At 35.8% G+C, this 26,007-nt stretch overlaps 3 protein-coding genes across 4 annotated transcripts; 1 reads left to right on the top strand and 2 right to left on the bottom strand.

The window, feature by feature from the left end:
• Nucleotides 1–7,490: 7,490 nt before the first annotated feature.
• On the top strand, nucleotides 7,491–11,473 carry LOC113727038 (uncharacterized). 2 transcript variants are annotated; one of them, XM_027250997.2, is made up of 3 exons: nucleotides 7,491–7,989; nucleotides 9,775–10,422; nucleotides 10,668–11,473. In XM_027250997.2, the coding sequence occupies exons 2-3, from the start codon at nucleotides 9,815–9,817 to the stop codon at nucleotides 11,347–11,349; spliced, it is 1,290 nt and encodes a 429-aa protein (XP_027106798.1). In that variant the 5' UTR covers nucleotides 7,491–7,989; nucleotides 9,775–9,814; the 3' UTR covers nucleotides 11,350–11,473. The 2 variants fall into 2 exon arrangements, with proteins under 2 accessions (XP_027106798.1, XP_027106797.1); XM_027250996.2 differs by having other exon boundaries at nucleotides 7,492–7,989; nucleotides 9,759–10,422.
• A 994-nt stretch (nucleotides 11,474–12,467) lies between these two features.
• Nucleotides 12,468–13,745, bottom strand: LOC113724142 (aspartic proteinase CDR1-like). Its single transcript, XM_027247078.2, has one exon. The coding sequence runs from the start codon at nucleotides 13,743–13,745 to the stop codon at nucleotides 12,468–12,470; it is 1,278 nt and encodes a 425-aa protein (XP_027102879.2).
• An 8,339-nt stretch (nucleotides 13,746–22,084) lies between these two features.
• LOC113727037 (H/ACA ribonucleoprotein complex subunit 4-like) lies at nucleotides 22,085–24,294 on the bottom strand. Its single transcript, XM_027250995.2, has one exon. The coding sequence runs from the start codon at nucleotides 24,188–24,190 to the stop codon at nucleotides 22,394–22,396; it is 1,797 nt and encodes a 598-aa protein (XP_027106796.1). The 5' UTR covers nucleotides 24,191–24,294; the 3' UTR covers nucleotides 22,085–22,393.
• Nucleotides 24,295–26,007: the final 1,713 nt, after the last annotated feature.

Below are 26,007 nucleotides of genomic sequence, written 5' to 3'. Positions count from 1 at the left end.
TCATAGAAAACATAAAATTTTTTTTGGAAGAATAATGACCATCCAAACAAGGCTTTAAATTTTCAAAATCTGAACTGCAGGAAGACATTTGATAAAAAAAAAAAAAAATACAATTAAAGAAGAAAAAAAAAAGGACCAAAGATTTGAGTCCATATATATACACATGGTGGTGAAGGGGGGGTAGTTGGCATCAAAGTCTGAAAATGTAAACTAGTAGTAGTATTTGGTTAACTGCTCTTTTTGGCATATATTAATGTGTCATGTGCTGCTTGGCCGCAAAGTCGCTCCAATTGGTCCCACGCCGCCGCCAACCTCACATGCGCCTGACCTGTCTTTCTATCTGTATTACTTAGTCGTCTCTCTACCTCTACCTCTAAGCAGAGTCTCATTTATTTATTTTGACGGCCGCCACGGGTATGAACTATGAAGAAGAATCAACAATCCAAGTACTACGTACAAATCTACGGTACAAATACAAATATATATAAATATATATATTCTTGCAAAATAGAAAATATAAATACAATTAACTAATTTCCACATCATTTGAAGGTAAATCGAATGTCATGTATTTGTCAATTTTTCTATGTGAAATATTCCAGAAAGGACACAGGAAGAATGATATGTAAATGAGTACTGAGTATTTTTTTTTTTTGTATTATTAATATATACATGATCAGGCGTAGATGCACACTGCATAATCTAATTATAGATTTGAAATTCACTTTTTGCGTAAGTGACATACATCCACATTTGTTAGTATTAAAAATTTACTATATTGATGGTAATATAATAGGCAACAAAATTCTTGAATTGCCCAAAACAATGAATTTCCAAACCTCAAATCTTTTTTCTTGTTTTGGTTAGTAACTGTGAAGAATACATATGTAGTGACACGAAAGATGTGCTCCATATAAAAATTTCTAAAGCTTTTTTTAAAGTTTCCAATGCATTTTGTGAGGATCATTTTTCTAACTTAATGTAGATCAAGGAGACACGCAGAGTTTGCCCTCGTAATGAAGGTAGGAACTTGCTTTGTTAAAACTTAGTATTAAATTGCCAATTGAATTAGGTTCTAAGCATCTTCTTAAAAGATTGGTTGGCAAGCTCTAATTGTGGTAGCTTTTAATGTTACTAAAAATTTGCTAAATCCTTTTGGAAATAAAAAAAAAAAAAGGTAGAGGTTTTTTCAAAATGACGTCAATGAAAAATTGCTAAATCCTTGGGAGGATTGCTTCTTTCTGGTCGGCTCAAATGGAGTTAGTGATGTCCTATTGTCTAAATGTCATCTACCACATTGCAAGTGGTGGTCAAAAGATACAAATCTAATAACACTACAGAAAGAAATAAGTCAAAATCCAAGTTCTTTTTTTTTTTTTATGTCTCACTTGTTTTTTTCCCTTTGTTTTTATTAATTTCTAGGTTATTATCCCCGTTAACGTTTAATGTTACTATCAATTTCCCCCTTTACGTTATCTTTTAGTCACTTTACCCTCAAAACTAACGGTCAAATTTAACGGAGTTTGTTAATTAAAGTGAAAAAATATGTTTAACCATTAAAATTATTATCACTTTACCGCCATAAAATATAGTCTCATTATCAACCAGAGTTATTTTTTTAAGCAATTTATCCTTCCATTAAACCAATTTAGCAAGTTAAAAAATTTTAGAAAAAAATACCCTCCTTTTTGCATAATAAAAATAATAAAAAATTTAAAGTGACTCTTCTCCTTTTTAGTATCAAGACAAAAAGTCAAAATATTAATTTCTTTCTTCTTGGCAATTTTATTAATATTGAAAAAAAATAGAAAGATGGAGAGGGGGAGGGGGAGGAAGAGGGGGAGAGAGAGAGCTCAAATCTTTTTTTAAAAATTACAAATAAAAAAATTAAATATTTTTATTATTTTAAAATTATTTCACTTTTTTGTTTACCACCAAATTCCAATGCTAATCTCGACAACCTTAAAGTAATACGATAATGTTAGACTTTTCTTTACTTTCTTTTTTTTTTTTGTAAAATCTAATTTTTTGTCTCCTTCTTTCCTATCTCTTTTCTTTTCCTAGTATTAATAAATGCGAAAATTAGAAATTTGAGAAAATCCTTTTATTTTTATAATTTTTGATCTCTTAAAGTGAAAAAAAGGAAGCAAAATCATTCCAACTTTTTTTTATTTTTAATTATATATAAAAAAGGTAAATATATTTAAAAAAATTTTACCATACTAGTGAGATTAACGATGAGGTAAAACGTCTAGAAAATAATATTATGAACCAAAGTGATTGTATCACTATAATCTAAACGAATAAAGTGGTAATAACAACGTAGTAATGCTATAAAATAAAAGGGTATTATTGTCCAAAATTTCTTAACATGTTGAGTTAAATTATTTATGGGGGTAAAGTGACTAAAAGATAACGTTAGGGGGTAAACTGATAGTAGTGATATAGTTTAAGGGGGTAAAGTGATAATAACCCTTAATTTCTTTGTTTTAGTTTGTTGTCATGACGTTTAATTGTCTTTATTTTATTTACTAAACATGTTTGCATATGCCACATTCAATCCAATCAACGGCTTGAAAATTTTAGAAAAGAAGAGGGTTTGACCTATATCTTCTTCACACGTAGGAATATTATTAAGAAATAGATTAAAATGCTATTTGTGCATCTGTTATATTCCTTGGTTGTATTGTTGATGGAGGAGATGTTGAAAACGATGTTGCCAATTGCTGTCTCCCAAATGTTTTGCGAACAAACAGTCAACACTAGGATGGAAGCCAAAAAAGGGGGAAAATTTTTTTCCCTTTCTTGAGGCTGCCGTCTGCCAAGTTGGTCTCCATTTTAAGATAATCAATATTGACCAAATAATTTGTTTTGGATTATCAATTTCTTCTTGACCTTCCGTAAAGACTTTTTTTAGATAACTGACATACTACTTACGTCATTACACAATCACTTGAATAAGTTAAAAATATGTATGAAACCCTATGAAGGACATTAGGTGGAAATAAGTATTTGATTTAGTAAAGCTAGAGCCAACCAACTAATATCAAGTAAAACGCGATCTCAAACTATCCTTTTGATGTTATTTAAGCCATAAATTTTCAATTTTTAATTATTTAAGAAGCGGGAAACGAGAAGGAGGACTTGAATCCAGAACTTCTAATTCTTAACAGGGATGTACGCGAGCCGAGTCATAATCGAGTAGTTCGGTCAACGGCTAACCGAGTTCAAGCCGAGTCTCGAGCTACTCGATTGTCATTCGAGTCGAGTTTCGAGCCAATATTTTGAGCCTTGAAACTTGTCTAGCTACTCATCGAGCCTGGGGTATTTAAATAATATATATGTATTATAATTATAAAATAATCATTATAGGTATAAGTTTTACGGAATTTACAATAAACTCTTCTTTATAATAAAATTTCATAATGGCAAAAAAGTAATAATGTAATTGTAAAAAGACCTAAAAAGAAAAAATGTCTAAAAAAGGGAAGACTAAAGGTCGAGTCTAGTCAAAAAACTTGATTAGGCTCGACTTGATAAGGCTTGACTAAACGTCGAGCCTTATCGAGTCGAGTCTCGAGCTTAAAGCGAATTCCTCGAATCAAGGTTCGAATATCGATTTTTTGTACTCGGTCAAGCTCGAATCGAGTTCGAGCCTAAATATATATGAGTCGAGTTGAGTTCGAGTATAACAATACTCGAGCTTGACTTGGATCGATTACAACCCTAATTCTTAATAGCTCAATCACTTATTTTCTTTTGTTCCATGTCATTGTGAAGCTCATGAGCTGTCCAACTTAAATCTCTCCATTTCATGATTGTTGTTTAATCACTACTAGAGCTAAGAGATGGGTCATTATCATTACCAACATGTGCACTCACTCAAGTCATCAACCTGGTAGGTACCCTCTTTCTCATCTCATCGAAGTTTAGTTGTTAAATGTATATATTGTTTCAGATGAACTGTCCAATGATTATGGAACAAGAACAAAGCCACTCATATGCATCATTATACTGATGATTTCCATCAGTTGTTAGAGATCTGGTCAACTTTAAAAACTCTCCGGTTGCTTTGATCGCAAGATCAGATGAAACTGCATACAGTACACCAAGAAGCTGCGTTGATTGGAATTAAAAATCGTTTAATCATCAATCCTCATTAGCAGCATTCACATGATTGTACACCAGTTGAAAAAGCACATAAAGACGTCGTCACTCACAGTGAATCAACATTATTATTCGATTCAATGATTCAAGTGACATTATTGATTGTTCTCCACAAAACCCACACTTTCTGACTTTTCCTTCTTGTATTTTTTCTACCCAAAGGCAAGAAAGTTGCACGCTTTTCTTTATGCTCTTTCTTGAATTCAAAGTCTCTGCCTTCAACTATATTGACAAAACTCGACTTTGTGTGGAATATATCATTGAGCAAAGCTTCACAAATTCAAAAAAAAAAATCAAACAGATTATTGATATTCAAACATTGTACTAGTACGGTAATTTCATTGGAGAATCAAATGCAATTGATTTCAAGATTCTCTTTTGACCAGGCAAGGCAATTATGACACCAGAATACCCCGGTATTCTATTGACGGCCAGTAAAGTAATACACGCAGAAGGTTTTGATGACATCTTTTGTTAAAGTGTGTATACTTCTCCAAATTCTGAAGAAAAATACACTTAGAGACAACAATGGATTCTTTATGGCTTATTTTGATAATACTGAAGTCTGAAATCTAAATTTTAAAGTCTGAAAATTAAGTGTTGAAAATATTATTAAGTTATATTTATTCGATAACTAATTGAATTATAGTGCTGAATTGAAATATTACAGGAATATTATTTTTTTATCTGTAAAAAAAATGGCCTTTATTTGTGTATTTAGAGAGAAAGAAAAGTGTGTATATGTGTGTTTGAGAGAGATAAAAAATAATGAAACAATTTAAAAGCGGTGTTTAAATGTGCATATTCTGCGAGAGAGTGTATATTTGCATGCGTGTGTGCGTATGTAAAAAGAAAGAGAACAACTGTGTATTTTATGCGAGAATATGTATGAGAATTACAGCATACGCAGTCAACTCAAAAAAATACAATGAAAAATTTTCACTTAAAAATGTATACACAAACTAATCAGTGTTTAATACATTAAGTGTAAGGCATGTATGTTATCAAACATGCCAAAATTAGGAAGTAAGTTCAGAATGAATTAATTTTCAACATTAAGTAGAGCTATCAAGCAAGCCCTTAGTATCACAAACAAAAAAATAAAAGACATAAATGATGCATAAGTGAACAATGTATTTAGTATAACAAACCTAGGGAAGTATGACAATCTTAAGATTCGGTTAAGTGAGTGATGAATAATTTATTAGAATTTGGTAATTCCTAATTACGCATAAGTAATTCGGTATAATTTGGTAAGAGGCACACACACACACACACATATATATATATATATATATCCAAAACCCGAAACCTGATATAAGAAAACAAAATTCCGAGTATTAAGTAATCGATCTATCCAATAATGAGCAAAATAATTACTCTACAACCAAACATATGAAAATATTCTTCAACTTTTTGAATTCGTGGAAGGTCAAATGAAAAAAAAGATACCAATCTAGATGCTGGTATATCTATGGTTACTTGTTTTCCCCTATTTATAGCCACAGAAATAAAATAAAATAAAATAAGACACTCAAAATCCATCGTTTTTCAAGTGATCTATAGGATTCCAGTGCGTGAAAGCCGACAAACGTTTTTCACGTATATTAGGTTTCCATCAATAATTTTGTAGGCATAAATGGGATTTGAATACTAAAATAAAAAGAGCGATATATATATTTGTCTAACACATAATTCTTTGTTTCAAAACCTGAGTAGAGTTTAGGGGGGAAAAATGGATCACAGGTTTGGTAAATACGCTCTAAAAGTTAGGTAAATAATGAATTTGGCATAGACAAAATTTGGAAGAATGCTGGACTTGTAGCCATCCCCACAGATTGAGGCGTTGACATTCCAATAAACAGCATTACAAAAAAAAATAAATAAATAGCTATATATTACTAAAAATTGTTCGAATTATTTTTCCCATTTATTAATATAATTTTATGGATAAATTATATATAATCCCCCTTTGATTTTGCATAATGCTAGATAACTCTTGCCATATGACCTTTCTCTGCTTTTGTATAGAGTGGAAAATGAACGGAATGCATGATCAGTTATGAGAATTATATGAGACGCACTCCAAAAGTGCGCGTGTGATGAAATTATAATATCTACTTAATCCCCTTATAATTTTATATAAATATCCACTATATCCTTCTAATTTTTGTATTTATCCACGTAATCCCCTTGTGATTTTATATAAAGTGATTAACTCGTTGCTTGATTTAGTATTTAAGTAAGGACGCTACTGTACTGGTGCTTCAGCTAACGACAGTACATAAGCTGTTTTTCGCCAGATTTTTATTTTACATAAAATCATAGCACGGTGAAGTGAATGTTTTAAAACATTAAGAGGGTCCTTTGATAATAAATGAAATTACAAGATGGTTATTTGTAATTTATCCAAATTTTATTTGTAAATTGTAATAAAATAAATAGGCAGTTGCGTTGATGGAGTCAGCCCTCATCCTTCCAAGTTCCAACCCCAACAAGCGGGTCTACAGAACGATTCTCATTTCTCCCATTGAGTCATTGTGAACAAATCGTTGGTTACAGCTGTATCCAATTTTCCCCATCGCTGTCCCACATTAACTCATTTATATACATTATCCCCTATTACTTTTCTCCACACACAACAACAAATTATTATCCCATCATATCATATCATAATTAAAAAGAATGTTTGTAATTAACAACTAATTCACTTATTCTCATATTCCTCTTCCAATTTTTTTTTCTTTTTTTTTAAAGGAGATTCTTGCTTGTTATCATCCTAAGATGGACAATATTACTTCCTTTTGTACTCTACTAATAAAGTAGTATAGTCCAAATTAATTGAAAAAAAAAACACAAATCATACAAATTTTTAGTTATTTGCATAGTCCTAACACATTATTTACAAGCTCGCAATATTCTAATTTCTTCAACTGTGATTTATTCACAACTCCACAATATTTAGACCCCTTATTGATTAACGTGGAAAAAAATAGTAATAAGAACACCCAAGAATATACTATACCTTTACCTCTAATTTTGTGGTACCCTTTTCAGGGGGGGGGGGGGGGGAATTGCATTCTTTTGATTGGTTCATGATTGATATTCTTTCCTATCAGTTGGAGAAAGTGGGGATTATATTGTGAGGTAAAAGTAAATTAGTCCAAAAACATTACTTGGCCATTATAGAAATAAAATAATTTTAAAAAGCACTAGTATTCTTGGGAGCTTTATAGATTTAAAAATATATGAAAATAACATTTTCATATTCCGATTATTAAAAAATCAATAATACTCCTTTACTTTCTCCGCCTGTGGCGTTTTAAACAATGGCTCTCCATTTTCTCTCCAAATCCTTTGTCAGGAAACACTTAAAATACACACATTTACAGTGTACGTCACTGTGTGTATATGTGCAGCAGAACAGTGAAAAAGAAACCAACGTTTGTCAAGAGCTACAGCTAATCTCCAAAGTATATATACGTACGTAGTTTATATAGGTATATCTTTCCTCGTGATCTGTGCATTGTCTACGTGATATGCTTGGAGGAGGCTGTAGTTTTTGGTGGCAGCTATTGCTATTAAAGGACCCTTTTGATCATTGATTCATATTGTAATTGGATCTTGGGAGCGACCCTTTTGGATATACAGTCCGTTTTGGTGATATAAGTGTCAAAGTTTCAATCTTTTTGGTTATTTTCTTGGAAAATTGAATGACAAAGTTATGAGGATTTTCTCAGCTTTCTGGGCTATTTTCAGTGGACTTAGCTTCAAAAGTGGCTTTGGTTTTGCTTTGCAGATAGATAAAGCATCATAGCAAAGGTTCGTTTCATATTTCTTTTGTTCTTTCCTCAAATTTTGCTTTTTTAAGTGGCTTTGACTTGTCTTTTATGGATGATTTTGTGTATTGACTAGTATGGTTGATTAATGGCTTAAGTTCATTGTTGACAACTGATGTTGTCAGTTGGTACATTTGTATGGGTTTCTGATTTTTAGGTAAATTAAAGCTAAAGGCTATGCACTTCTTAAGTTCATTTATTTGGAATGTGAAAGAGGTAAAGGGAAATTAAGTAATTAGGCAGTTCTGGGATTAATTAATTGTGAACAAAGTCACACAAACGGGAAATAAAGGTGATATCAATCTGATAGGAATTGCTTTAGTTGAGGAATTTTCAGGAGTTCTTCTATTGACTGGATCAGAATTCTGACCAATTTTTCACCTGATGTATACTTTATGAACAAATCCTATATCTGGCAATTTAATGGTGAAGAAATTTAGGCTACTGTTTGACTTTCTAGGCTACTAATTTTGAGCTGAAAATCAGCATTTTTTGGGTTTTACCTTCATCCCTTTTTGTTTGATTTAGCATTGAGTGCTTATATCCAAGATCATGATTGAGTTTAAGATACCATATATCTTGCTTAGAGTAAATTTTCCTTATTCTTCCGGTAGAAAGAAATAGTTTCGTGAGATGGGAGAGAATTTCTTCACGGGAAAGGATTTTTCCATTCTTTTACAGTAGATCAGGTGCTGGAAAGTTCTAAGTTTTGAAAAGCTGGTTAACTCTGCTTTTTGCTCCTGATGATGTTTCTGTTGATCTGGATTTTTGGTCATTATTTGCTATGCTATGATCAGACAGAAGCTGCAAATATTAGAACCTTATTTTCCTTTATGTCAGGCAACCAAAAAGCCTCAGCTACAATGGCCATTGATATTGTTAATAGTCCTTGATCAATGTTGAGATACCACAATTTATTTTCTGTCCCTTAATTTCACATTGTTAAGTTGGTTATGGTTGGGAGACATGGTCATGCTCAATTGAGAAGGGTATGAAAATTGGAATTCAGTAGACCATTGATCTATGTTACTTAATGGAATAAAGGCATATCCTATACAAAATAAATACAGTTTGGTTTGAGGCCCCTACTGACACTAAGTATTAGCGATTACTTTACTTTCCCCCCTTTCTCTCTCTATCTCTAAATCATATCATTGTTCCTTGTTTCAAACAAAATGAGGATTACTGAATTGGCTCTAGCCTACTCATTCTTTTTTTCTTGTTAGCTGATTACTTTGCTTAATGTATCATAAATGTGCGGTAAGTCCTTTGTCTAACCATGTGCCTTGTGGCTAGTACTCAAAAGTACCAAAAGTATTTTTGACATACTGTGAATCCATGCGCACACAAAATCCTTCACAGTTGAGGATACGTGTTCATTCATGTCTATTATTTACTATATGTTAATATGGTGTCTAGGTCTATATTAGACCTACTGAAAAAAATAACATTTAATTTATAATTTCCCATCATATGTGAAGCTTGCATCTTCTCATTCTATGGCAGAATTCCTCTTTGATCCAGTTACTTATTAATTTTTGGAATTTAATCTGGAATTCAATTTATAATTGGCACAAACTGCAGCAGATCCTTTCCACTCATGGTGCGCAAGAGCATTATAGCGTTCACAACTAATACTCTAAAACATGAGGTTTATTGCAAAGAAGCGAAATACATAGTAATCTATGTTGATTTAGCTAGTTTATGCCCTTCAATCTACTTATCATTAGCTGATACTTGTTGTCATAACAGGTTTTTTCTGCTACAGTGCTACAGAATTGTCCAATGGAGAAGGACTTGTGACAAAAATGGATCCTCAAGCTTTCATAAGGTTGTCAATAGGTTCACTGGGTTTGCGACTTCCTGGGACAGAACTGAATTCTTCTAAGTCTGGAATTAATGCTCTCTCTTCTCCATGTGTGTGTGAGATTCGCTTACGTGGTTTTCCTGTGCAGACCTCCTCTATTCCCTTTCTATCCTCTCCTGAAGTTACCCCAGATGCTCAGAGTGTTGCCTCCAGCTTTTACCTAGAAGAATCTGATCTCAAAGCATTGCTGGCCCCAGGCTGTTTCTACGCATCTCATGCATGTCTGGAAATAGTTGTTTTTAGAGGGCGCAAAGGTACACATTGTGGTGTTGGTATTAAAAGGCAACAGATTGGAACTTTTAAGTTGGAAGTTGGTCCTGAATGGGGAGAAGGAAAACCGATTATACTTTTCAATGGATGGATAGGTATTGGCAAGAGCAAGCAGGGTAGTGCGAAACCTGGAGCAGAGCTTCATTTAAGAGTGAAGCTAGATCCTGATCCAAGATATGTGTTTCAGTTTGAAGATGAGACCAGATCAAGTCCCCAGATAGTTCAGCTTCAGGGTACATTTAAGCAGCGTATTTTCAGTTGCAAGTTTAATCAAGACAGGTAATATCGATTTTCTAACATTTTCAGGTTTCTGTCAAATCTTTTATGGTGGATTTTTCTGTTTAGAATTGACCATTGATTCCATGTCAATAAGGCTGACTTTCTTGTCATCTGTGTTTGAACTCTTAACTCTTCAGTTGCTTGACTTCAGTGGTTCTGACATCATTTTACAAGTTGACAATGCAGACAACAGCAATTTTAGTTCTCCCATATTTTGATGTGTGAAAATTGTTATGAATTTATAGGGTAACCCAGTTAGATCCGCTGAGCAACTTCTGGTCACATTCAGTTGACAGTTCTGATCAGGATGTAGAAAGAAGAGAGAGGAAGGGATGGAAGGTGAAAATTCACGATCTCTCTGGCTCAGCTGTTGCAGCAGCCTTCATAACTACTCCATTTGTGCCTTCATCAGGCTGTGACTGGGTAGCAAAATCCAACCCAGGAGCTTGGTTGATTGTTCGGCCTGATGCTTGCAGGCCTGAGAGCTGGCAGCCATGGGGAAAGCTTGAAGCATGGCGTGAACGTGGCATCAGAGACTCCATCTGCTGTCGCTTCCACCTTTTATCTGAAGGACAGGAGGGTGGGGAGATCCTCATGTCAGAGATATTGATTAATGCTGAAAAGGGTGGCGAGTTCTTCATAGATACAGATAGACAGGTGAAAGCTGCAGCAACTCCAGTTCCAAGTCCACAAAGCAGTGGTGATTTTGCTGCACTAAGTCCTGTCCATGGTGGGTTTGTTATGAGCTCTAGGGTACAAGGAGAAGGGAAACGTTGCAAGCCCCTGGTGCAACTAGCCATGCGATATGTGACTTGTGTGGAGGATGCAGCCATTTTTATGGCTCTTGCCGCTGCTGTTGATCTCAGCATTGAGGCTTGCAGGCCTTTCCGAAGAAAGGTAAGAAGAGGTAATCGCCATTCTTGGTGATATGTGTTTTTGATGCTCATTTACGTTTCATGAACTAATGGATCATCCTTGTATTACTTCTGAATTATGTAACAATTTGACATGGTGTACATAATCAATCTAGTTTCATTTACATTTTCAAGTACTTGCAATCCAGCATGGATAGGTTTGGCTAAATCCAATCTCAAGCTGAACTAGAAAGCTGTCCTGGGTATGCCGAAGTTTTGTGCCATCATCTAAATTGTAATCAAGATTGTAATGGACAACTCACAATCTTAATTGCTAGCATATTTTCCTTACCAAAGTCATAGTGTCTAGTAGTCCATTATCTTGTTGAAGTCTATAGTTGTCAGCGAAGGTACTCGAACACTAATTGCTAGTAGCATAAAACTCATAATCTTGTCTTTTACTCAATGAATATTTACTAACTCCATTGTGGGGAAATTGTTTCAACAAAATTAAATTCCATTAAGAGGAAGAAGAAACTAAAATATCATGTGGAACAGAGTATTAAAAAGATAATGCTACAAAAAAATATGGTTGGATAGCAGTTGTTCAAATCTTAGTCAAAAGTGCATCGTTTTAACCATAGTAAAGTGCATGACCCTCCTGTTTGTGAAATTCAGCTGCTATATGATTTCATCAACTCTTGTGTCATGATTAATTAACAAAAGCATAAGAACAATTCCAATTTGATTATATTGTAGAATTTGATATTTGCATCAGTCAAGGCAAAGGTATGACACCACACCAGGTTTGATGTTCAATTTGCTTCAAAAGGTTCTACCTGTCTCCGCTTTTGTGCGGTTTATTTTTTAGTGTGCTCGGTTTCTTGTTAATTTAGATGATACGTTTTCAATTCATACCAAGTCTGTCCTTGGAGAACAATCTGAACTAGTTCAGGAAGGAACTTGTACTAGAGTATGAGAGAGAAGAAAAGTAGAAGGAAAATCGTCCTCTCATGCTAACATAGAACATTTAATTCAAAAGGGTTTGATTGTCGTTGAAAAATTGGACAAGTGAAACAGATTTCAAGATTCCTCTAATGTTTTAGGACATGACCCGTGACTGGTGCTTATTCATACTTTCCGTCAGATCAAACCCAAGCATATTGTACCCAAATTTCTGTAGATTGTGACTCATTTGGTGCAATCAGCTGGCTTAAAGGAGATAATTTTGTTTCCCAAGTCATATTGTACCCAAGAGTTAGCCTGTGCTATATTTCCAAGTATGCCAATGTCATTTGGGGCAAATCCTAGGCACACTGGAGAAGATGAGGTCCTATCAAAGATGTTTTCTGGGTTCAACTTCAAATCTGCACCTGTAAAATGTAACGTGACATTGGGAATATTACTGTCAAGCAGAGATGAGTAACACAATGTAAAGTCATGTTCTTGGTCGACCACTATATTCTGTGACCCAATTTCACGTTGTATGGCAGCTTTAAAATCACTGTAGAGTTCTTGTGGAAGAAAAGTATAAGGTGTCCCAGAGTCTATGAAAATGTTGCCTGATGTTGAAGAGGGTGTATCATAATGATACTCCAATCTTGTATCTGCAACACTAATGGCTTCTAGTCTCAGGCTGTATGTGAAATCAAAATGTAGCGGCGTTGAGACCACCCCTTCTCTTCCCAAGAGTTCAGGATTGTCACCGAATCCGATTTTTCCAGGCTTGGAGACATCATTGGATGGACCAAAACAATAGGAAAATTTCCCATTTAGCGAGGAATTTAATTGCGAGATCAGTGATTGGTGCTGGAATCCTAGGCCAACAATGCCAGATCCCTCCTTAGGAAAGTCACCACCTTGTCCACATCCGAAAATAAAGTCAGGGAAAGACACCCTATCCCCAGCAGATCCTTCCAAAGTTATAGTTTCTCTTGCAAGTTCGCCATAAACGTTAGAATCATCTCCATAAAGTACAAAGAAAGCACAAGCTGAACTGTCCTGCGTGCACATGGAACTTGAAAATTGGTCACATGTTCTTGAATGACAAGAAACAGACTCGTATGTGGAAGAATTTTGTGGATCAAAACGAGGGAACTTTTCCTGGGAACATTGAGTGCAAGGTAGGCATTGGGTCCATGTAGAAGCATCAGCAGTGTTAACAACTGCCTGTGTTTCAAATGGTGGCGTCCCATAAGATATCTTCATCAGATATTCACCACCACTAACGATTACACTTGCTGATGCGAACTGATTCGCACGGTCTAATGAACGACGAAAAGTGTTCATTAGCCGTTGAGAAGGGGTTAAGAGAGGATCATAGAAGGGTGATTTCGGTGCATCTCGGTGGATGAGATCGGCGGTAAAGCCACCATAATTGTTGGCTTGGACAAACACGGATGTAGAACAAGATACAATAAGTGTTGTTACTACCACTAACACAGTCGAGATAATGTGGGGGGATCTCATATTGAAACTACTCAGGTGTGATTTTTCTTAAAGAAGAAGCTCTATACTCAGAGAAGCTAAGAGGACATCTTGACATTTTATATTAGCGATTACATACTTTTAACTAGTTTAGCTTTTGTTGCAAAGAGCGTGCATTGTCCTAACAAAATGTATCCTGTCTTGGCATGAGTTTACCAATCTTCCAAAAACAGACAAATTGAGCTACTATCCTGTCTTGGCATGAGTTTTGGAACTAAAATTATCCTTCAGTTGTCCGTTGCACGACTGGGAACCCAATCGCCTAGACCACAATTTTTTGTTCATTCTTGGATCTGCACTGTGTAGTTAATTCGCCCTTTACAAATGTCGAAGTACTCTGCCAATCAAGAACAGATCAGTTTTTTCTGTGCCAGGCTTGGCAGCTCCATGCTCAACGTGTTTAGGAAGAGAGTGGCAGGGAACATACAGGTTATTCTATTTGTTTCATCAACTTCTTGTAGCCTGGACTAGTCTTGGGAACAATTTAGCCCAAGGTGCAAGAAATATTATATGCACTACAGGAATTGCAAGGACTTCTCGTGTATCAATTCAAAATATTCTAGCAGAAAACTGTTAAGCCCAAGTGGGTAGTAGCAGACAAACTTAGAATCATATGAATGGTCTCTATCTAATCTCTGTTCTGGAATTTGTAAAAGATGAAATAATCAGGAAAGGATGAAGAACATTGCAGATAAAAGTGCATAAGATATAAGCACAAGAATCGGGTAACTTTTTTTTTATCGCAACGATAACATTTGTATAATCTATTCTAACCTAGTCTAAGGGGAAGCCGACTCTAGCCTAGTCTAAAACATCGGATGCTTCATTATACGAAAAAGCGCATCCTCATTAAACATAGAGATGTCCTTAAATGTGTGCCAAGTCAAGCTGCTACATGAACCAAAAGACAATTTGAAAATTTATTGTATTTTTCATAACTATTCAAAATGATTCAGATATATTGTATCTATTGTTAATTACATATCCGTTATTTCTAGTGTATGTTTGATCTACAATTAGGACAATGACGTAAACTTAAATTAGCGTGTGAATACACACATTTACATTTATTGCACCCCTAAATTGCGACATTTTCTTGAATTAACTACATATTTTTCTAATCTAAAAAAAATTAACACTTGATGTCCCTCTTAAATTATTGCCATGTAGCAGTGCGTGAAAGTTTCAGTTTCTCCCTTCCGTACATGTCCCATTTGGTCTCAAACAAATATGGATTAATCCTAAGTAATAATACTTACCTTTTAATTGTATTTTTAATTCTTTTCTTTTTTACACTTATTGGTAGTATAGCTGACATTGTAACTTCACAAACATACTAAAACTCTTTCAGTCTTTTCTTATCTGTACCACGTGGGATTTTGAAGATTGCAAAATGTATTACCTAAAACACTGAGTAGATAGGGGGAAGGAATAATTCATTTTGCGTCCCTTAATAGTACCTCAAATTCTAAATTTGGTCCCTAAATTATAAATTGGGACACTTTGGTCCCCATACTATAAAAATCGTCCCACTTGAAAGACAATTACTAATGCAATACCCAAAACTAATATAATACTACTCAAGTAAGCAGCAAAAAACATTAAAGAATAACCCAAAAAAATCATGAAATTAGATCAAAGAAAGGACTTTAGAGATCAAATTGAGAATCGAGGTATAATTCAAGGATCGTTGTTAGAAATTATTCATTACTTCTAGTTAAATAAACATGTTTTTAACAAAAAAAAAAAAAAAAAAACTAATACAACCATCTCTATATTAACTACTGAAAGCATCATTGACTAGCGCAATCAGCACGTTTTTTTTTTTTTTTTAATCCAACGGCAACATGCAATCAGCACGTTGAAATGAAAGAATTTTGTTTTTCAAGTCGTATTCCACCCAAAAGTTGGCCTGTGCCAAGTTGCCAAACAAGGCAACACTGTCGCTGGGGAAAAATCCCAGGCAGACTGAAGTAGGTGAGGTTCTCTGAAATAGAGTTGTGTTGGAAGAAGCGTGTATGTTGTTCCCGAGTCTATCCAAGAAAAATAAAAAAAAAAAAGAAGAAGAAATTATTTTAATTCCTGAAGTATGATTCAAATCGAGGGAAACATGCCTTGTGCTCTCCGCAACATGCCTTAAATCACAAATTCGAACCATACTTGTGGATTTAAAATAATTGCTTCTTTTTTATTTTTCTTTCAATTTATCTAATTTTTAATATTCATTTTTAAGATTTAAAATAATTATTGATTCAAAACTATTTATGGAAGCAAAGATATGGTTTTTATAAAATAATAAGCAAAAATTTTTTTCTAAATTTTTGGATTGCTTCAGGATTAATGAAATAAAAATATGTTCTTTTTTTAATGCAACATGGCCTCAATAAGGGCATTTTCGGCATTAAGGGGGTTTTTGTTAAATGTTTGATCATTCAAAGGGTGAGACCGTTATTTGGACAAATTACAGGGATTGATTGGTAATATGGTCAAACCTCAGGGGAGGTAAATGTAATTAACCCTAAGATTATTGATTTCCACGTCGAACAAGTCATGCAGCCTCACAATCCGCAGGCTTATGGGAAACAATCTTCCTGTTTTCAACGTCATGTCCTACCCAAAAACCAATTTGTTGCACATTGCCTAGTACGTTCACTTCATTATGAGGGCGAAAAGCTAGACAAAAAAGAGGCATAGCTATAACTAATGGTAACCACAAAGGGTTCCATGTCTTTAACTCCAAGTCTGCATCCCTGAAGTGTAAGGTGATGTTGGGGATTCTAAGACCTTCTAAAGAAGGGCAGCACAAAGTAAAGAGTGTCAGTGGATCAGGAAAGGTTTTCGAATTTATTTTTTTGTCTCCACAGCTGACGCAAATTAAAGTCTTGATAGAAATCTGTTGGGAAAAGAGAAATGCCTGGCTTTGAAGCAATCATAATATATGGTTGGTTGAAGGGAGAGAACCATTTTTAGGATACTCCAACCTCGTCTCATCAACACTAATTGCATCCAGTGTCAAGGTGTAATGATCGAGGATGTAAAATTAGGGGTGTTGAAACCACCCCAGCACCTGAAACTGAAACCTCGTCTCCAAGATTGAGTTTACCAGTATTTGCCCTGAAACAATACGAAAATTTCCCATGAATTGAAGAACTCATTCGTGTAAACAATGAGACCTTTCCAGATCCAAATCCAACCAAGCCAGACCCCTCTTTCTCTTTGGGCCACATTCATCACCATTGTCATGTCCACATCCAAAAACAAAATGATGCGATTTTTTTACCATCATCAGTTCCACTCAAGGTGATAGTAGTGTCTGTTGCAACTTGCAAGCTCACCGATTGTGTAAGATTCATCATCAGCATACGCTGCTCTAATACTCCCAAGAATTTGAAGGTTTTGCACATTTGGCTCCTGGAGAATCTTGACAGGTTTTTGTATTGCAAGGAATAGGCTTAAATGTTGAAGACTTCTGCTGGAGACAATTAGTACAAGGTTGGCATAACTGGGTCCAACTAAGGTCGCTACTAATGTCAAAAACGGCTTTTGGATTCAAGTGGTGGTGTACCATATGATACATTGACAAGATATGATGAGTTAGTAGAACTGCCCAATAATTTTGTTGATGGAAACTGATTGGCAAGAACCTGTGACCTTTGAAAATGATCCAAAAGGGGATGATTGTACAAGGGTGAATCACCGCGAATGAGATCAAATGTAACACCACCATTTTTAGCTTCTGTGAGAAGGGATGAATTGCTGGAAACAATAAGCACTATGGCCAGCAAAACAATGGAGAAATTACTAGTCATTTTTTTTTTTTTATGATTAATCAGTCAAGGGAGAAATCTATTTGTGAAGCGAAGTTAACAAAATGAAAAGTACATATAGAGGGGATGCAGAGTCAACAATTCTTGACGACTGTTTAAATTTCTTTCTTTTTTGGTAAAAGGAAAATGAATTGGTAATGAAGTTAGTTAATGAATGTATCTATAAAATGGAGACATTCAACCTGTGAAAATTCTCATCTTCTACTTGCCTTTAATGTTGGCATGCATCTCTTCTTTCTTCAGTGCCTAACTTTTCCTTCTTGGTTCAATTATAAATGAAGGACCAGTTTAGGTTTCTTATCAATTCAACAACGACCATTTGAGAGCAAATTTACTGTCAAATTTCCCTATTTGTTCACAAGATGAACTGGCAATGCAGAGCAATTTTATAATATGTTCTGTACATAATTAACTCACTATGATTAAGTCAGTCATGCCATTCTGTGAATCCTTCCTTTTCTTTTCGTTTCTTTCCCCCTTTCTCTTCTCCCCAATTGATTTAATGGTAATTTGGAGTTTCTCTTCTTTTTTTTTTTTTCACTACTTTGCCTTTTTTGTATTCTTAATATCTGATTATCATGCAATATTTTGTTATATATCAATTTGTCTAAAAAGCCTTGTTATTTATTTATTTATTTTTAAGCAATGAGAGGTAGGACCATAGTTATTAAACCCGGCCCGGCCCGGCGGTCGAACCGGTCAAACCGGTGGACCGGTCATTGGACCGGGCGGGGTTTGGAATCAGATCGTTTGTGCAAAGAGACCGTTGACTTTGTCAATGACCCGGCGGTCGAACCGGGTTAAACCGGAAACCCGGCCGGTTTTGGCCGGTTTTGTCACTAATCGGATTTTGTGGAAAAATTATATTGCTATTGTTGGAACTCAAACTTCCGACCTCTGCTCTCACACTACCGCTTGCTTACCACCAAACTACTTCCAAATATGTTAATATAGTAGCTTTAGTATGATATATAAATGTTTTTTCAATTCTATCTTTTTTTCTCTAAAACAAATTTATTTGGAATCTTTTAATAAAAATTTATTACCCTCCAAACTCTATAAGTTATAAAATGGATTCCAAAAATAACATATTACATAATTCATTTAAAGACAAATATTATTTTTAATAAATTTTTACACTTAAAATTCATAAATAAGCTAGATAATTACACTAAATATAGATAAAATTTTACACTTGAAGTTTGGTATATTAATAAATAACTTTATATTTGATTGATTCTTATATGAATTAATTATTTTATAACAAATTAAATTAAATGAGCTTTTGTTATGGCATTATTTATTACAATTTATATCATATATCTTATATAAATAATTATAAAATATAATATTTAAATATATGTAGTGACCCACCGGTTCAACCACTCACCCACCGGTTCAACCAGTAACCCGTTGACCCACCTCCTTCGCCGGGTTCCTTCCCGGGTTGGGTTTAATAACTATGGGTAGGACTTCCAAAAACATCTAAAAGAAACGAAACATGAAAAATGTTAAATGATTTATCAATTTAATTGCCACCTATAGACTAAAAAACCTGCAAAATGGATAATTTGTATTGTTGAACAAACTAATAAATTGTTTATCATTGGAGTGCTAAAAGAAGGGAAGAAAAGAAAAAGGCAATGTTAGTGGCGAAGCCACATACACTTGAGGATGGGCAATTGTTCGCCTGCCCCCTCCCCTCTCCTCCACCTCCACCTCCACCTCCACCTCCACCTCCACCTCCACCTCCACCTTCTTCCCACCTCCAAATCAAGTTTTACAAAGTTTCATTAAAGACATAAAAGTTTGCAACATTTTCAAACTTTTACTTTACTTGCCCCGCTCTTGATTCTGTAAAAGCGTCTTGTTCATTCCTTAAATTAATTTTATATACACTGTTAGTGTATACACTATCACCATTAGATATATGACATATGTGTAAAATTTAAATTTGAAATTCAAAATTTGTTTCTGTGTCATCCATCTAACTGTGATAATATATACACTGACAGTGTATATAAAATTCACTCTTATTCCTTTCTCTCCCCATAATTTTATAAAATTCTTCAAATTGACACCTTTAACTTTACAAAGTTCACACCTTTACTCCATTTTCCTTATTTAAATATATTAAATTCTGTCCTCTATGTAAGAATTTTGAGATAATTACTTTTAAGAAAAGTATGAGATGTATCTAAATTAAATATAGATGTCGTTTTATAGGGAGAAAAAAAACTTCACCTTTCTTAACTTGATTACAGGTAACCTAATCAACTCTATTGATTACAAGATGAAAATTGTCTCCTCCCCACCCCCCAAAATCCCCTACCCTTCCAATCCGGCTTCAAATCCTCACTTGCGGAAGTTTTCAATCCCAATTCGGTCACCTAAATGAGACACTGTCATGTGGATTTCACTAATTCAACTCACATGTAAAATAAAAAGAATTGTCACTTGACGAGATTAATAATTTTTTTTTTTTTTTTTTTTTTTTTTGGCTTTCCTCGTTTCCTTCTTAAAAAGACGTACTTTATTCTGTTTGGGCCCTTCAAGAAATCAGAAACCAAAAATTGATTATTCCTCAATGGGTGGGCCCAAGTAATGAGCCCAAGAGGTTCGGTAAGATATTCGGAGTCTGAGGCCTGAAAGTATTTGCATCGACAATCACCTTTTTCTGAGAACACCAAATGGCCTACCGAAAGAAAGAAAAAGAAATTACAGAATGAAAAATCGATTGGACCTGAAAAGAAAAACAAGTTCAACTATTCTTTCAAGGCAATAACAAAGAAGAAGAAATTGAGAAATGCAGATTGCTTGAGAGGCTTCACATATCCTGCAATAAGTATTAAAGATGACATAATCACCTCATGCTAGTATGAAGTAATGACAATAACTTCAAAGAAATTGTCTTTAACAGATAGCAATTATGTTAAAAAAAAGCATTTGCAGAAGAACCCTTTTCACCAATCAAACAAGTTTAGAACTCAAGTCACAGACAGTATTTCCAAGACAGAATATGATCAGACAAGCTTATTCTCTCAACAATATCACAAGGATCATTCCCATTTGAAAATTGCTGTATACATATATATGGCTTGAATGTGCATGTCTAAATCCAAGAAAGATGCTAAAAAGACAATAACTAATGACAATCAAGTACGCAGCATATCAAATTAGTCCAGATGCGTATAATCGATCCGTTAACCAACCTAATCCAAGAATGTATAGTCCAAGCTTTGAAAAAATCAATGTGAGATTTTGCCTCAAAACGGATATTCAAACATCATTCGAGATTTGCTACATGAAACAACTAATTGTACAAACCTGCTCTCTCAAAAGGCATATCAAAGCATAAACTAGGGGCGGCAATGGGGCGGGTGGTGGGGCGGAGGATCCTTCGCCTGCCCCGTTGTCAAATAACTTCCCCCGTCCCTCCCCTGCCCCGTTTTCCCCGCGGTCCCCCGCGAGGAAAGATTACAAACTTTCGGCTACTAATTCCAAGCTAAGATTAGAAACATGAGCTTACAATATCCATGATCATACCAGTGTAACATGATTTCTTGTCCGGATACCAATGAGTATCCAGTAACATAATGCACACTAAAGCATGTAACAAGGAAGAAATATTACCTATAACTCACTCCGTCCAAGTGATGGCTTCAATAAATTGGCAATGTCAAGACCAGATCCCTTATTGCCTCGTCCTACTATCCCAGAACCAATAAGTGTGTGGACCTCATCAATAAAAACAATGACATTGCCAGCAATGCTGTTACAACAAGTTAAGCCATAGTAGACGACTTACTTCAAATGCACCAAAAAGAAATGGGCACACCTGACTTTTTTTATGCCCTTAAGTAATGTAATCACGCGTCCTTCCAGTTCACATCTCTCCTTTGCGCCTGCGATTAATTGAGTATTGATTAGAACTGAGGGGAATGGAAGGCGACGGCGGTGGCTGTGAAGGAGGGAACGAAGGAGGAACTGAGGGGGATAATAAGGGGTATTGTTACTTTTGTATATATATACATATATATATATATATATATATATATATATATGTGTGTGTATATTTATTTTTTTTTATGCGGGGGACGGGGCGGGCGATGGGGCGGGTGTATGTTGCCCCATCCCCCGCCCCGTTTTAAGGCGGGGGTAAATATTTTGCCCCCGCCCCCGTCCCCGTCCCCGCCCCGGCCCATTTCTACCCCTGCAGGACCCCATTTCTACCCCTGCAGGACGGTTGCCCGCCATCCCTAGCATAAACTAGACAAACTTGAGAAGAAACATGCATCAGTATCCATGATATAATCAGAATAGAGCAAGCTTACACGAGGATGTAAACTGTTGGAAGATGATGACTAGAAGCAACAAAAATACAGAAGATTTCAGCAAGGGAAAACAAGGCAATCATTAATAGAACCATGTAGCATACATATATCTAAAGTCAGCTAAACTGAAATATTAAAAAGGATAAGCATACTCTAAATCTATGTAAAGCTTTTTGAAATTTCATCCGCAAAAACAGTCCAGTTCTCAAGCATTTAAGCTCTGAATAAACATAAACATGTAAAAGGAAAAAAATTACAAAGATCAAACTAAGATACTAAAGGTTGAACATCTGGAAAACAGATAAGAGAATCCCTAAATCATACACATAATTGCAGATAAGATATAATCTAATCATACAGCTCAACTTCATTCAGGGCTAAGATCGGGATCTTCCAAGCTAAGCCTGCTAAGATATAATCTAATCTCACAGCTGAACTTCATTCAGGGCTACGATCCGGATCTTCCAAGCTAGGCCTGCTCTGCATCCTTATTCTTCTTTTTCTTCTTTTCCTTTTTCTTCTCGCTCTTTTCTGTATCGTCATCATTTCCTGCATTAGCCACAGGCAAAACAGAATCACCATTCTCTGCATCTTTGTGCTTCTTCTTCTTTTTCTTCTTCTCAGACTTGTCCTCATCTGATGATGCAGCATCCTCCTTCTGTTTGTCTTTCTTTTTCTTCTTTTCCTTTGATTTCTCTCCATCAGCAGATACAACATCATCATCATCCTTTTTCTTTTTCTTCTTCTTCTCTTTTTCCTCAACTTCCTCAGCTCCCTCAACTTTCATCTTCTTGGCAGCATCAGGGGCAGGGCTATCATCAACCTCATGATGTTTGCGTTTGCGATCATCCCCTCCATCAGCACCTTCCTTCTCCTTATGTTTCTTTTTCTTTTTCTTTTCAACCTCAACCACAGCAGTCTCAGCATTCAATGCACCTGGCTGCTCAGCAGAAGCAACAGCAGCAAGGCCAGCAACGATAGAATCCCCTCCTGGAGGCAGAACCACGTTCCTCAACCACTCAGCAGGAGTATTTTCAGTCGGTTTTCCATGCTTATCCAACTTCCCTTCAGCAATCAACTTTTTCTTCATTGAAGCCCTCGGCCCCAACCCCCATTTCCTGGGATAGGTATCCCTATCCATCACAACCCTCTTAATCTTCGCAACCACCCCATGATCACAAGTAGCCATAACTGCAGTAGTCATCTCAGCAATCCCCAACGCAATTGCCTCCCCTTTCGTAGTCATCAAAACCACCTCCTCCCCAACCTCAATATCATTCTCAAACCTCAACAACCCCGGAATCATCAATTTGGCACCATAACAAATTGCATTAACAGCGGAATCCTTCACCACAAGCCTCTTGTAACTAGTCAAAACAACCTCCAACGGCATAATCACCCTCCTCAAATAGCTTTCATCCCTATAGTTATCATAAACCCATTGAGCATCCATCACATCATGCATAGTCACCATATTATCCTTCTCCCCTAAAATCCCCGACCGCACCCTCCTCAACTCCTGCATATGCCCACCCACACCCAACAACAGCCCCAAGTGAACACACAAGGTCCTCACGTAAGTCCCCGCCTCGCACGAAATCCAGAAAACAACCAAATGTCTACTAGCATCATACTCCAATAACTTACTTTCATAAATAGTCCTTATCCTGAGCTGCCTCTTAACAGCAGAAATTAAAGGGGGCCGTTGAAAAACAGCCCCAGTTAAAGTCTCCAGTGCCCTTCCCACCTTGGCAGCATCGGGCACTGCAGAATGCAATCTAGCAATACAAACATACTCTTTCCCGGCACCCTGCTGGGATTTAACCAGCCGGGTGGCCCGGTCAATACAAACAATCAAATTACCAGTAACTTTGGGATCCAGAGTACCCGAATGACCAGTTTTCTCGACCCGGAGAATCCGCTTGATCCACGCCACGACCTCATGGGAGGAAGGGTTCGCCGGTTTGTCAAGATTCAAGATTCCGTAGCGGATATACTCCAGCAGGGGGCGTTTCAGCGGCGAGAAACCGGAGGAAATGGGGGTGTAATGGCCAGTTCGGATGTTGAGGCGGTCGTAGTTCTTCAAGAGGATTGGCCACTCGGAGGTGTCGATTGTTGGGGTGAATTTCTGGGGTTTGATTGAGAAATCGTCGGCATTTTCGTCAGGTTGTTGGGTTTTCTGGATCTCTTCGGGTTCTTGTTCGGTTTTGGAGTGTTTGTTCTTCTTCTTTTTCTTGTCTGAGCGGGAGAGCTCGATTTCTGTCATGGTTTGGGAGAAAGAGCGAGTGAAGAAGAGTGGAAATTTTGGTTTAGGGTTAGTTTTTCTACGTGAGTAAACAGGTGACGGGGAGGCTATGGCTAGAAATGGGAGGGTAGAAGAAGGCTGGGGTTTAGGGTTTAGGGTTTGGGATAATTTCACAAACCTCCTCTCAGGTTTTTACCACTTGCACTGATACCCCTTAAGGTTTTAAAAATTTCACTCACCTCCTTTGGCAGAGATTTGGGGCCCTTTCGCTTACATCATGATAACTGAAATTACCACTTGATCCTATGAAGTTGGGGCTAATGACTAACGTAAATTTGGGAAACAAATGCATCTGAATTAGTTAAATTACATTTAACTAGAATAATAGAATCTAATGTCTAATTAACCCGATTAAAAGTCCATTACAGAAAGTCGGCAATTGAGGAAGAATTTGGCACCATTTTTGTGACTGGTATGATTTGACAAGGATGTTTGAACAAGTTTCTAATATTGTAGCAATATAACTAGTAGGCAAGAAATAGAGAAGGAAAAAAACAAAGGAGAAAGAAGAAGAAAATGGAGACCAAGTGAAGATATTGTTCATTTGTTGGAACTGAATGTGATTAAAAGCAGAAATCAAGGTACGAATTTCCTTTTCATCTCAACCTCCTACAACAAATGTTCTGTTGAATCAGTTTCAAGAAAACTAGTATGTTATTTAGTAAATATTTTCTTGATCAGTAGATTTTTGAGTTGATAGTAAAACTGAATTCCTGTACGTCATATATCCTGCTGTTATGTGTAAATTTGTATAGTGAGGAAGGGATAATAGAAAGTTATTAAATGTTGAAGTAAACATTGGTGTGTTGTTATGAATCTTATGTTAAGTAAAAGTTGTATTTCATTATTGAGTTGGTAGCTATGATTTCTAGTTTGTATTAAAGTTTGTTGTGTACGGTTTAAAATTTTAATGGATCAAACATGGACTTTTTTTTATTATCACTACTTGTGCAAATCTTCTACTAATACAGGGACCAAAAGGGCATTCATAAAATAAAAATCTCATCTCACTCGTGGCAATAATATTTTAATCCTATTTGGACTAAATTATTACAAAAATCTCAAAAGTAAGGGTGGTGAAATGTTTAAAATCTCAAGGGGTGTCAGTGCAAGTGTCAGAAACCTCAGGGGAGGTTTCTGAAATTATCCCTTAGGGTATTTGGTAGATGGGGTCAAAATGGTAAATAGAAAAAGTCGAGGGTTGAGATGCTAGGCCTTTGGGCTTTGGGTTGAAATTAGGAAGACTAACTTTTTTGGTTTTATTGTTATGGGCTAGCAAGATACAGACCAGGTAGAGTTTTGAATCTTTGACGGATGTCTTGTCTTCTTTTTCTCTTTCCTTTTTTTTTCAAAAAAAATTCTTTATTAAGCAAATCCGAGAATATGTTTGGTCATAGTCATTGTCAAGTGTGGATTGAAAAGTTCTTGTTGTTTCCATTTGGATTGCAATTTTTAAGAGTTTTGTACAAAAATATATTGTAACGATTTAATATATGTGAGGTGAAAAGGTGATTGAAATTTTTCTGCAAAAAATCACAATCCAAAATCACATTAAAGTTTTAAATTCTACAAAAAATCACATTCCAAAATCTAAGGGGATAAGTTACAACTTCCAATTGATCACAAAATCTCTACAAAGAAATTTCTAAATGCGGCAATAATTGGATGAGAACTACAATGTGATTTCAAAACAGTGTTTTGAAAACCGGACCGGACCGGCCGGTTCGACCGGTTGAACCGCGAACCGGCCATGGCTCCGGTCCGGTTCAATGCCAGGT

The sequence above is a fragment of the Coffea arabica genome, chromosome 2c (assembly GCF_036785885.1).
Source record: "Coffea arabica cultivar ET-39 chromosome 2c, Coffea Arabica ET-39 HiFi, whole genome shotgun sequence".
Lineage (NCBI taxonomy): Eukaryota > Viridiplantae > Streptophyta > Magnoliopsida > Gentianales > Rubiaceae > Coffea > Coffea arabica.
This window is presented reverse-complemented; position numbering and strand designations above follow the sequence as displayed.

Bases quoted from the DNA above. Each gene is read 5' to 3' on its own strand.
- LOC113727038 (XM_027250997.2), top strand. From the start codon at position 9,815: ATGGATCCTCAAGCTTTCATAAGGTTGTCAATAGGTTCACTGGGTTTG. The intron at 10,423-10,667 runs GTAATATCGATT...ATGAATTTATAG, and splicing joins TGCAAGTTTAATCAAGACAG to GGTAACCCAGTTAGATCCGC.
- LOC113727037 (XM_027250995.2), bottom strand. From the start codon at position 24,190: ATGACAGAAATCGAGCTCTCCCGCTCAGACAAGAAAAAGAAGAAGAAC.
- LOC113724142 (XM_027247078.2), bottom strand. From the start codon at position 13,745: ATGAGATCCCCCCACATTATCTCGACTGTGTTAGTGGTAGTAACAACA.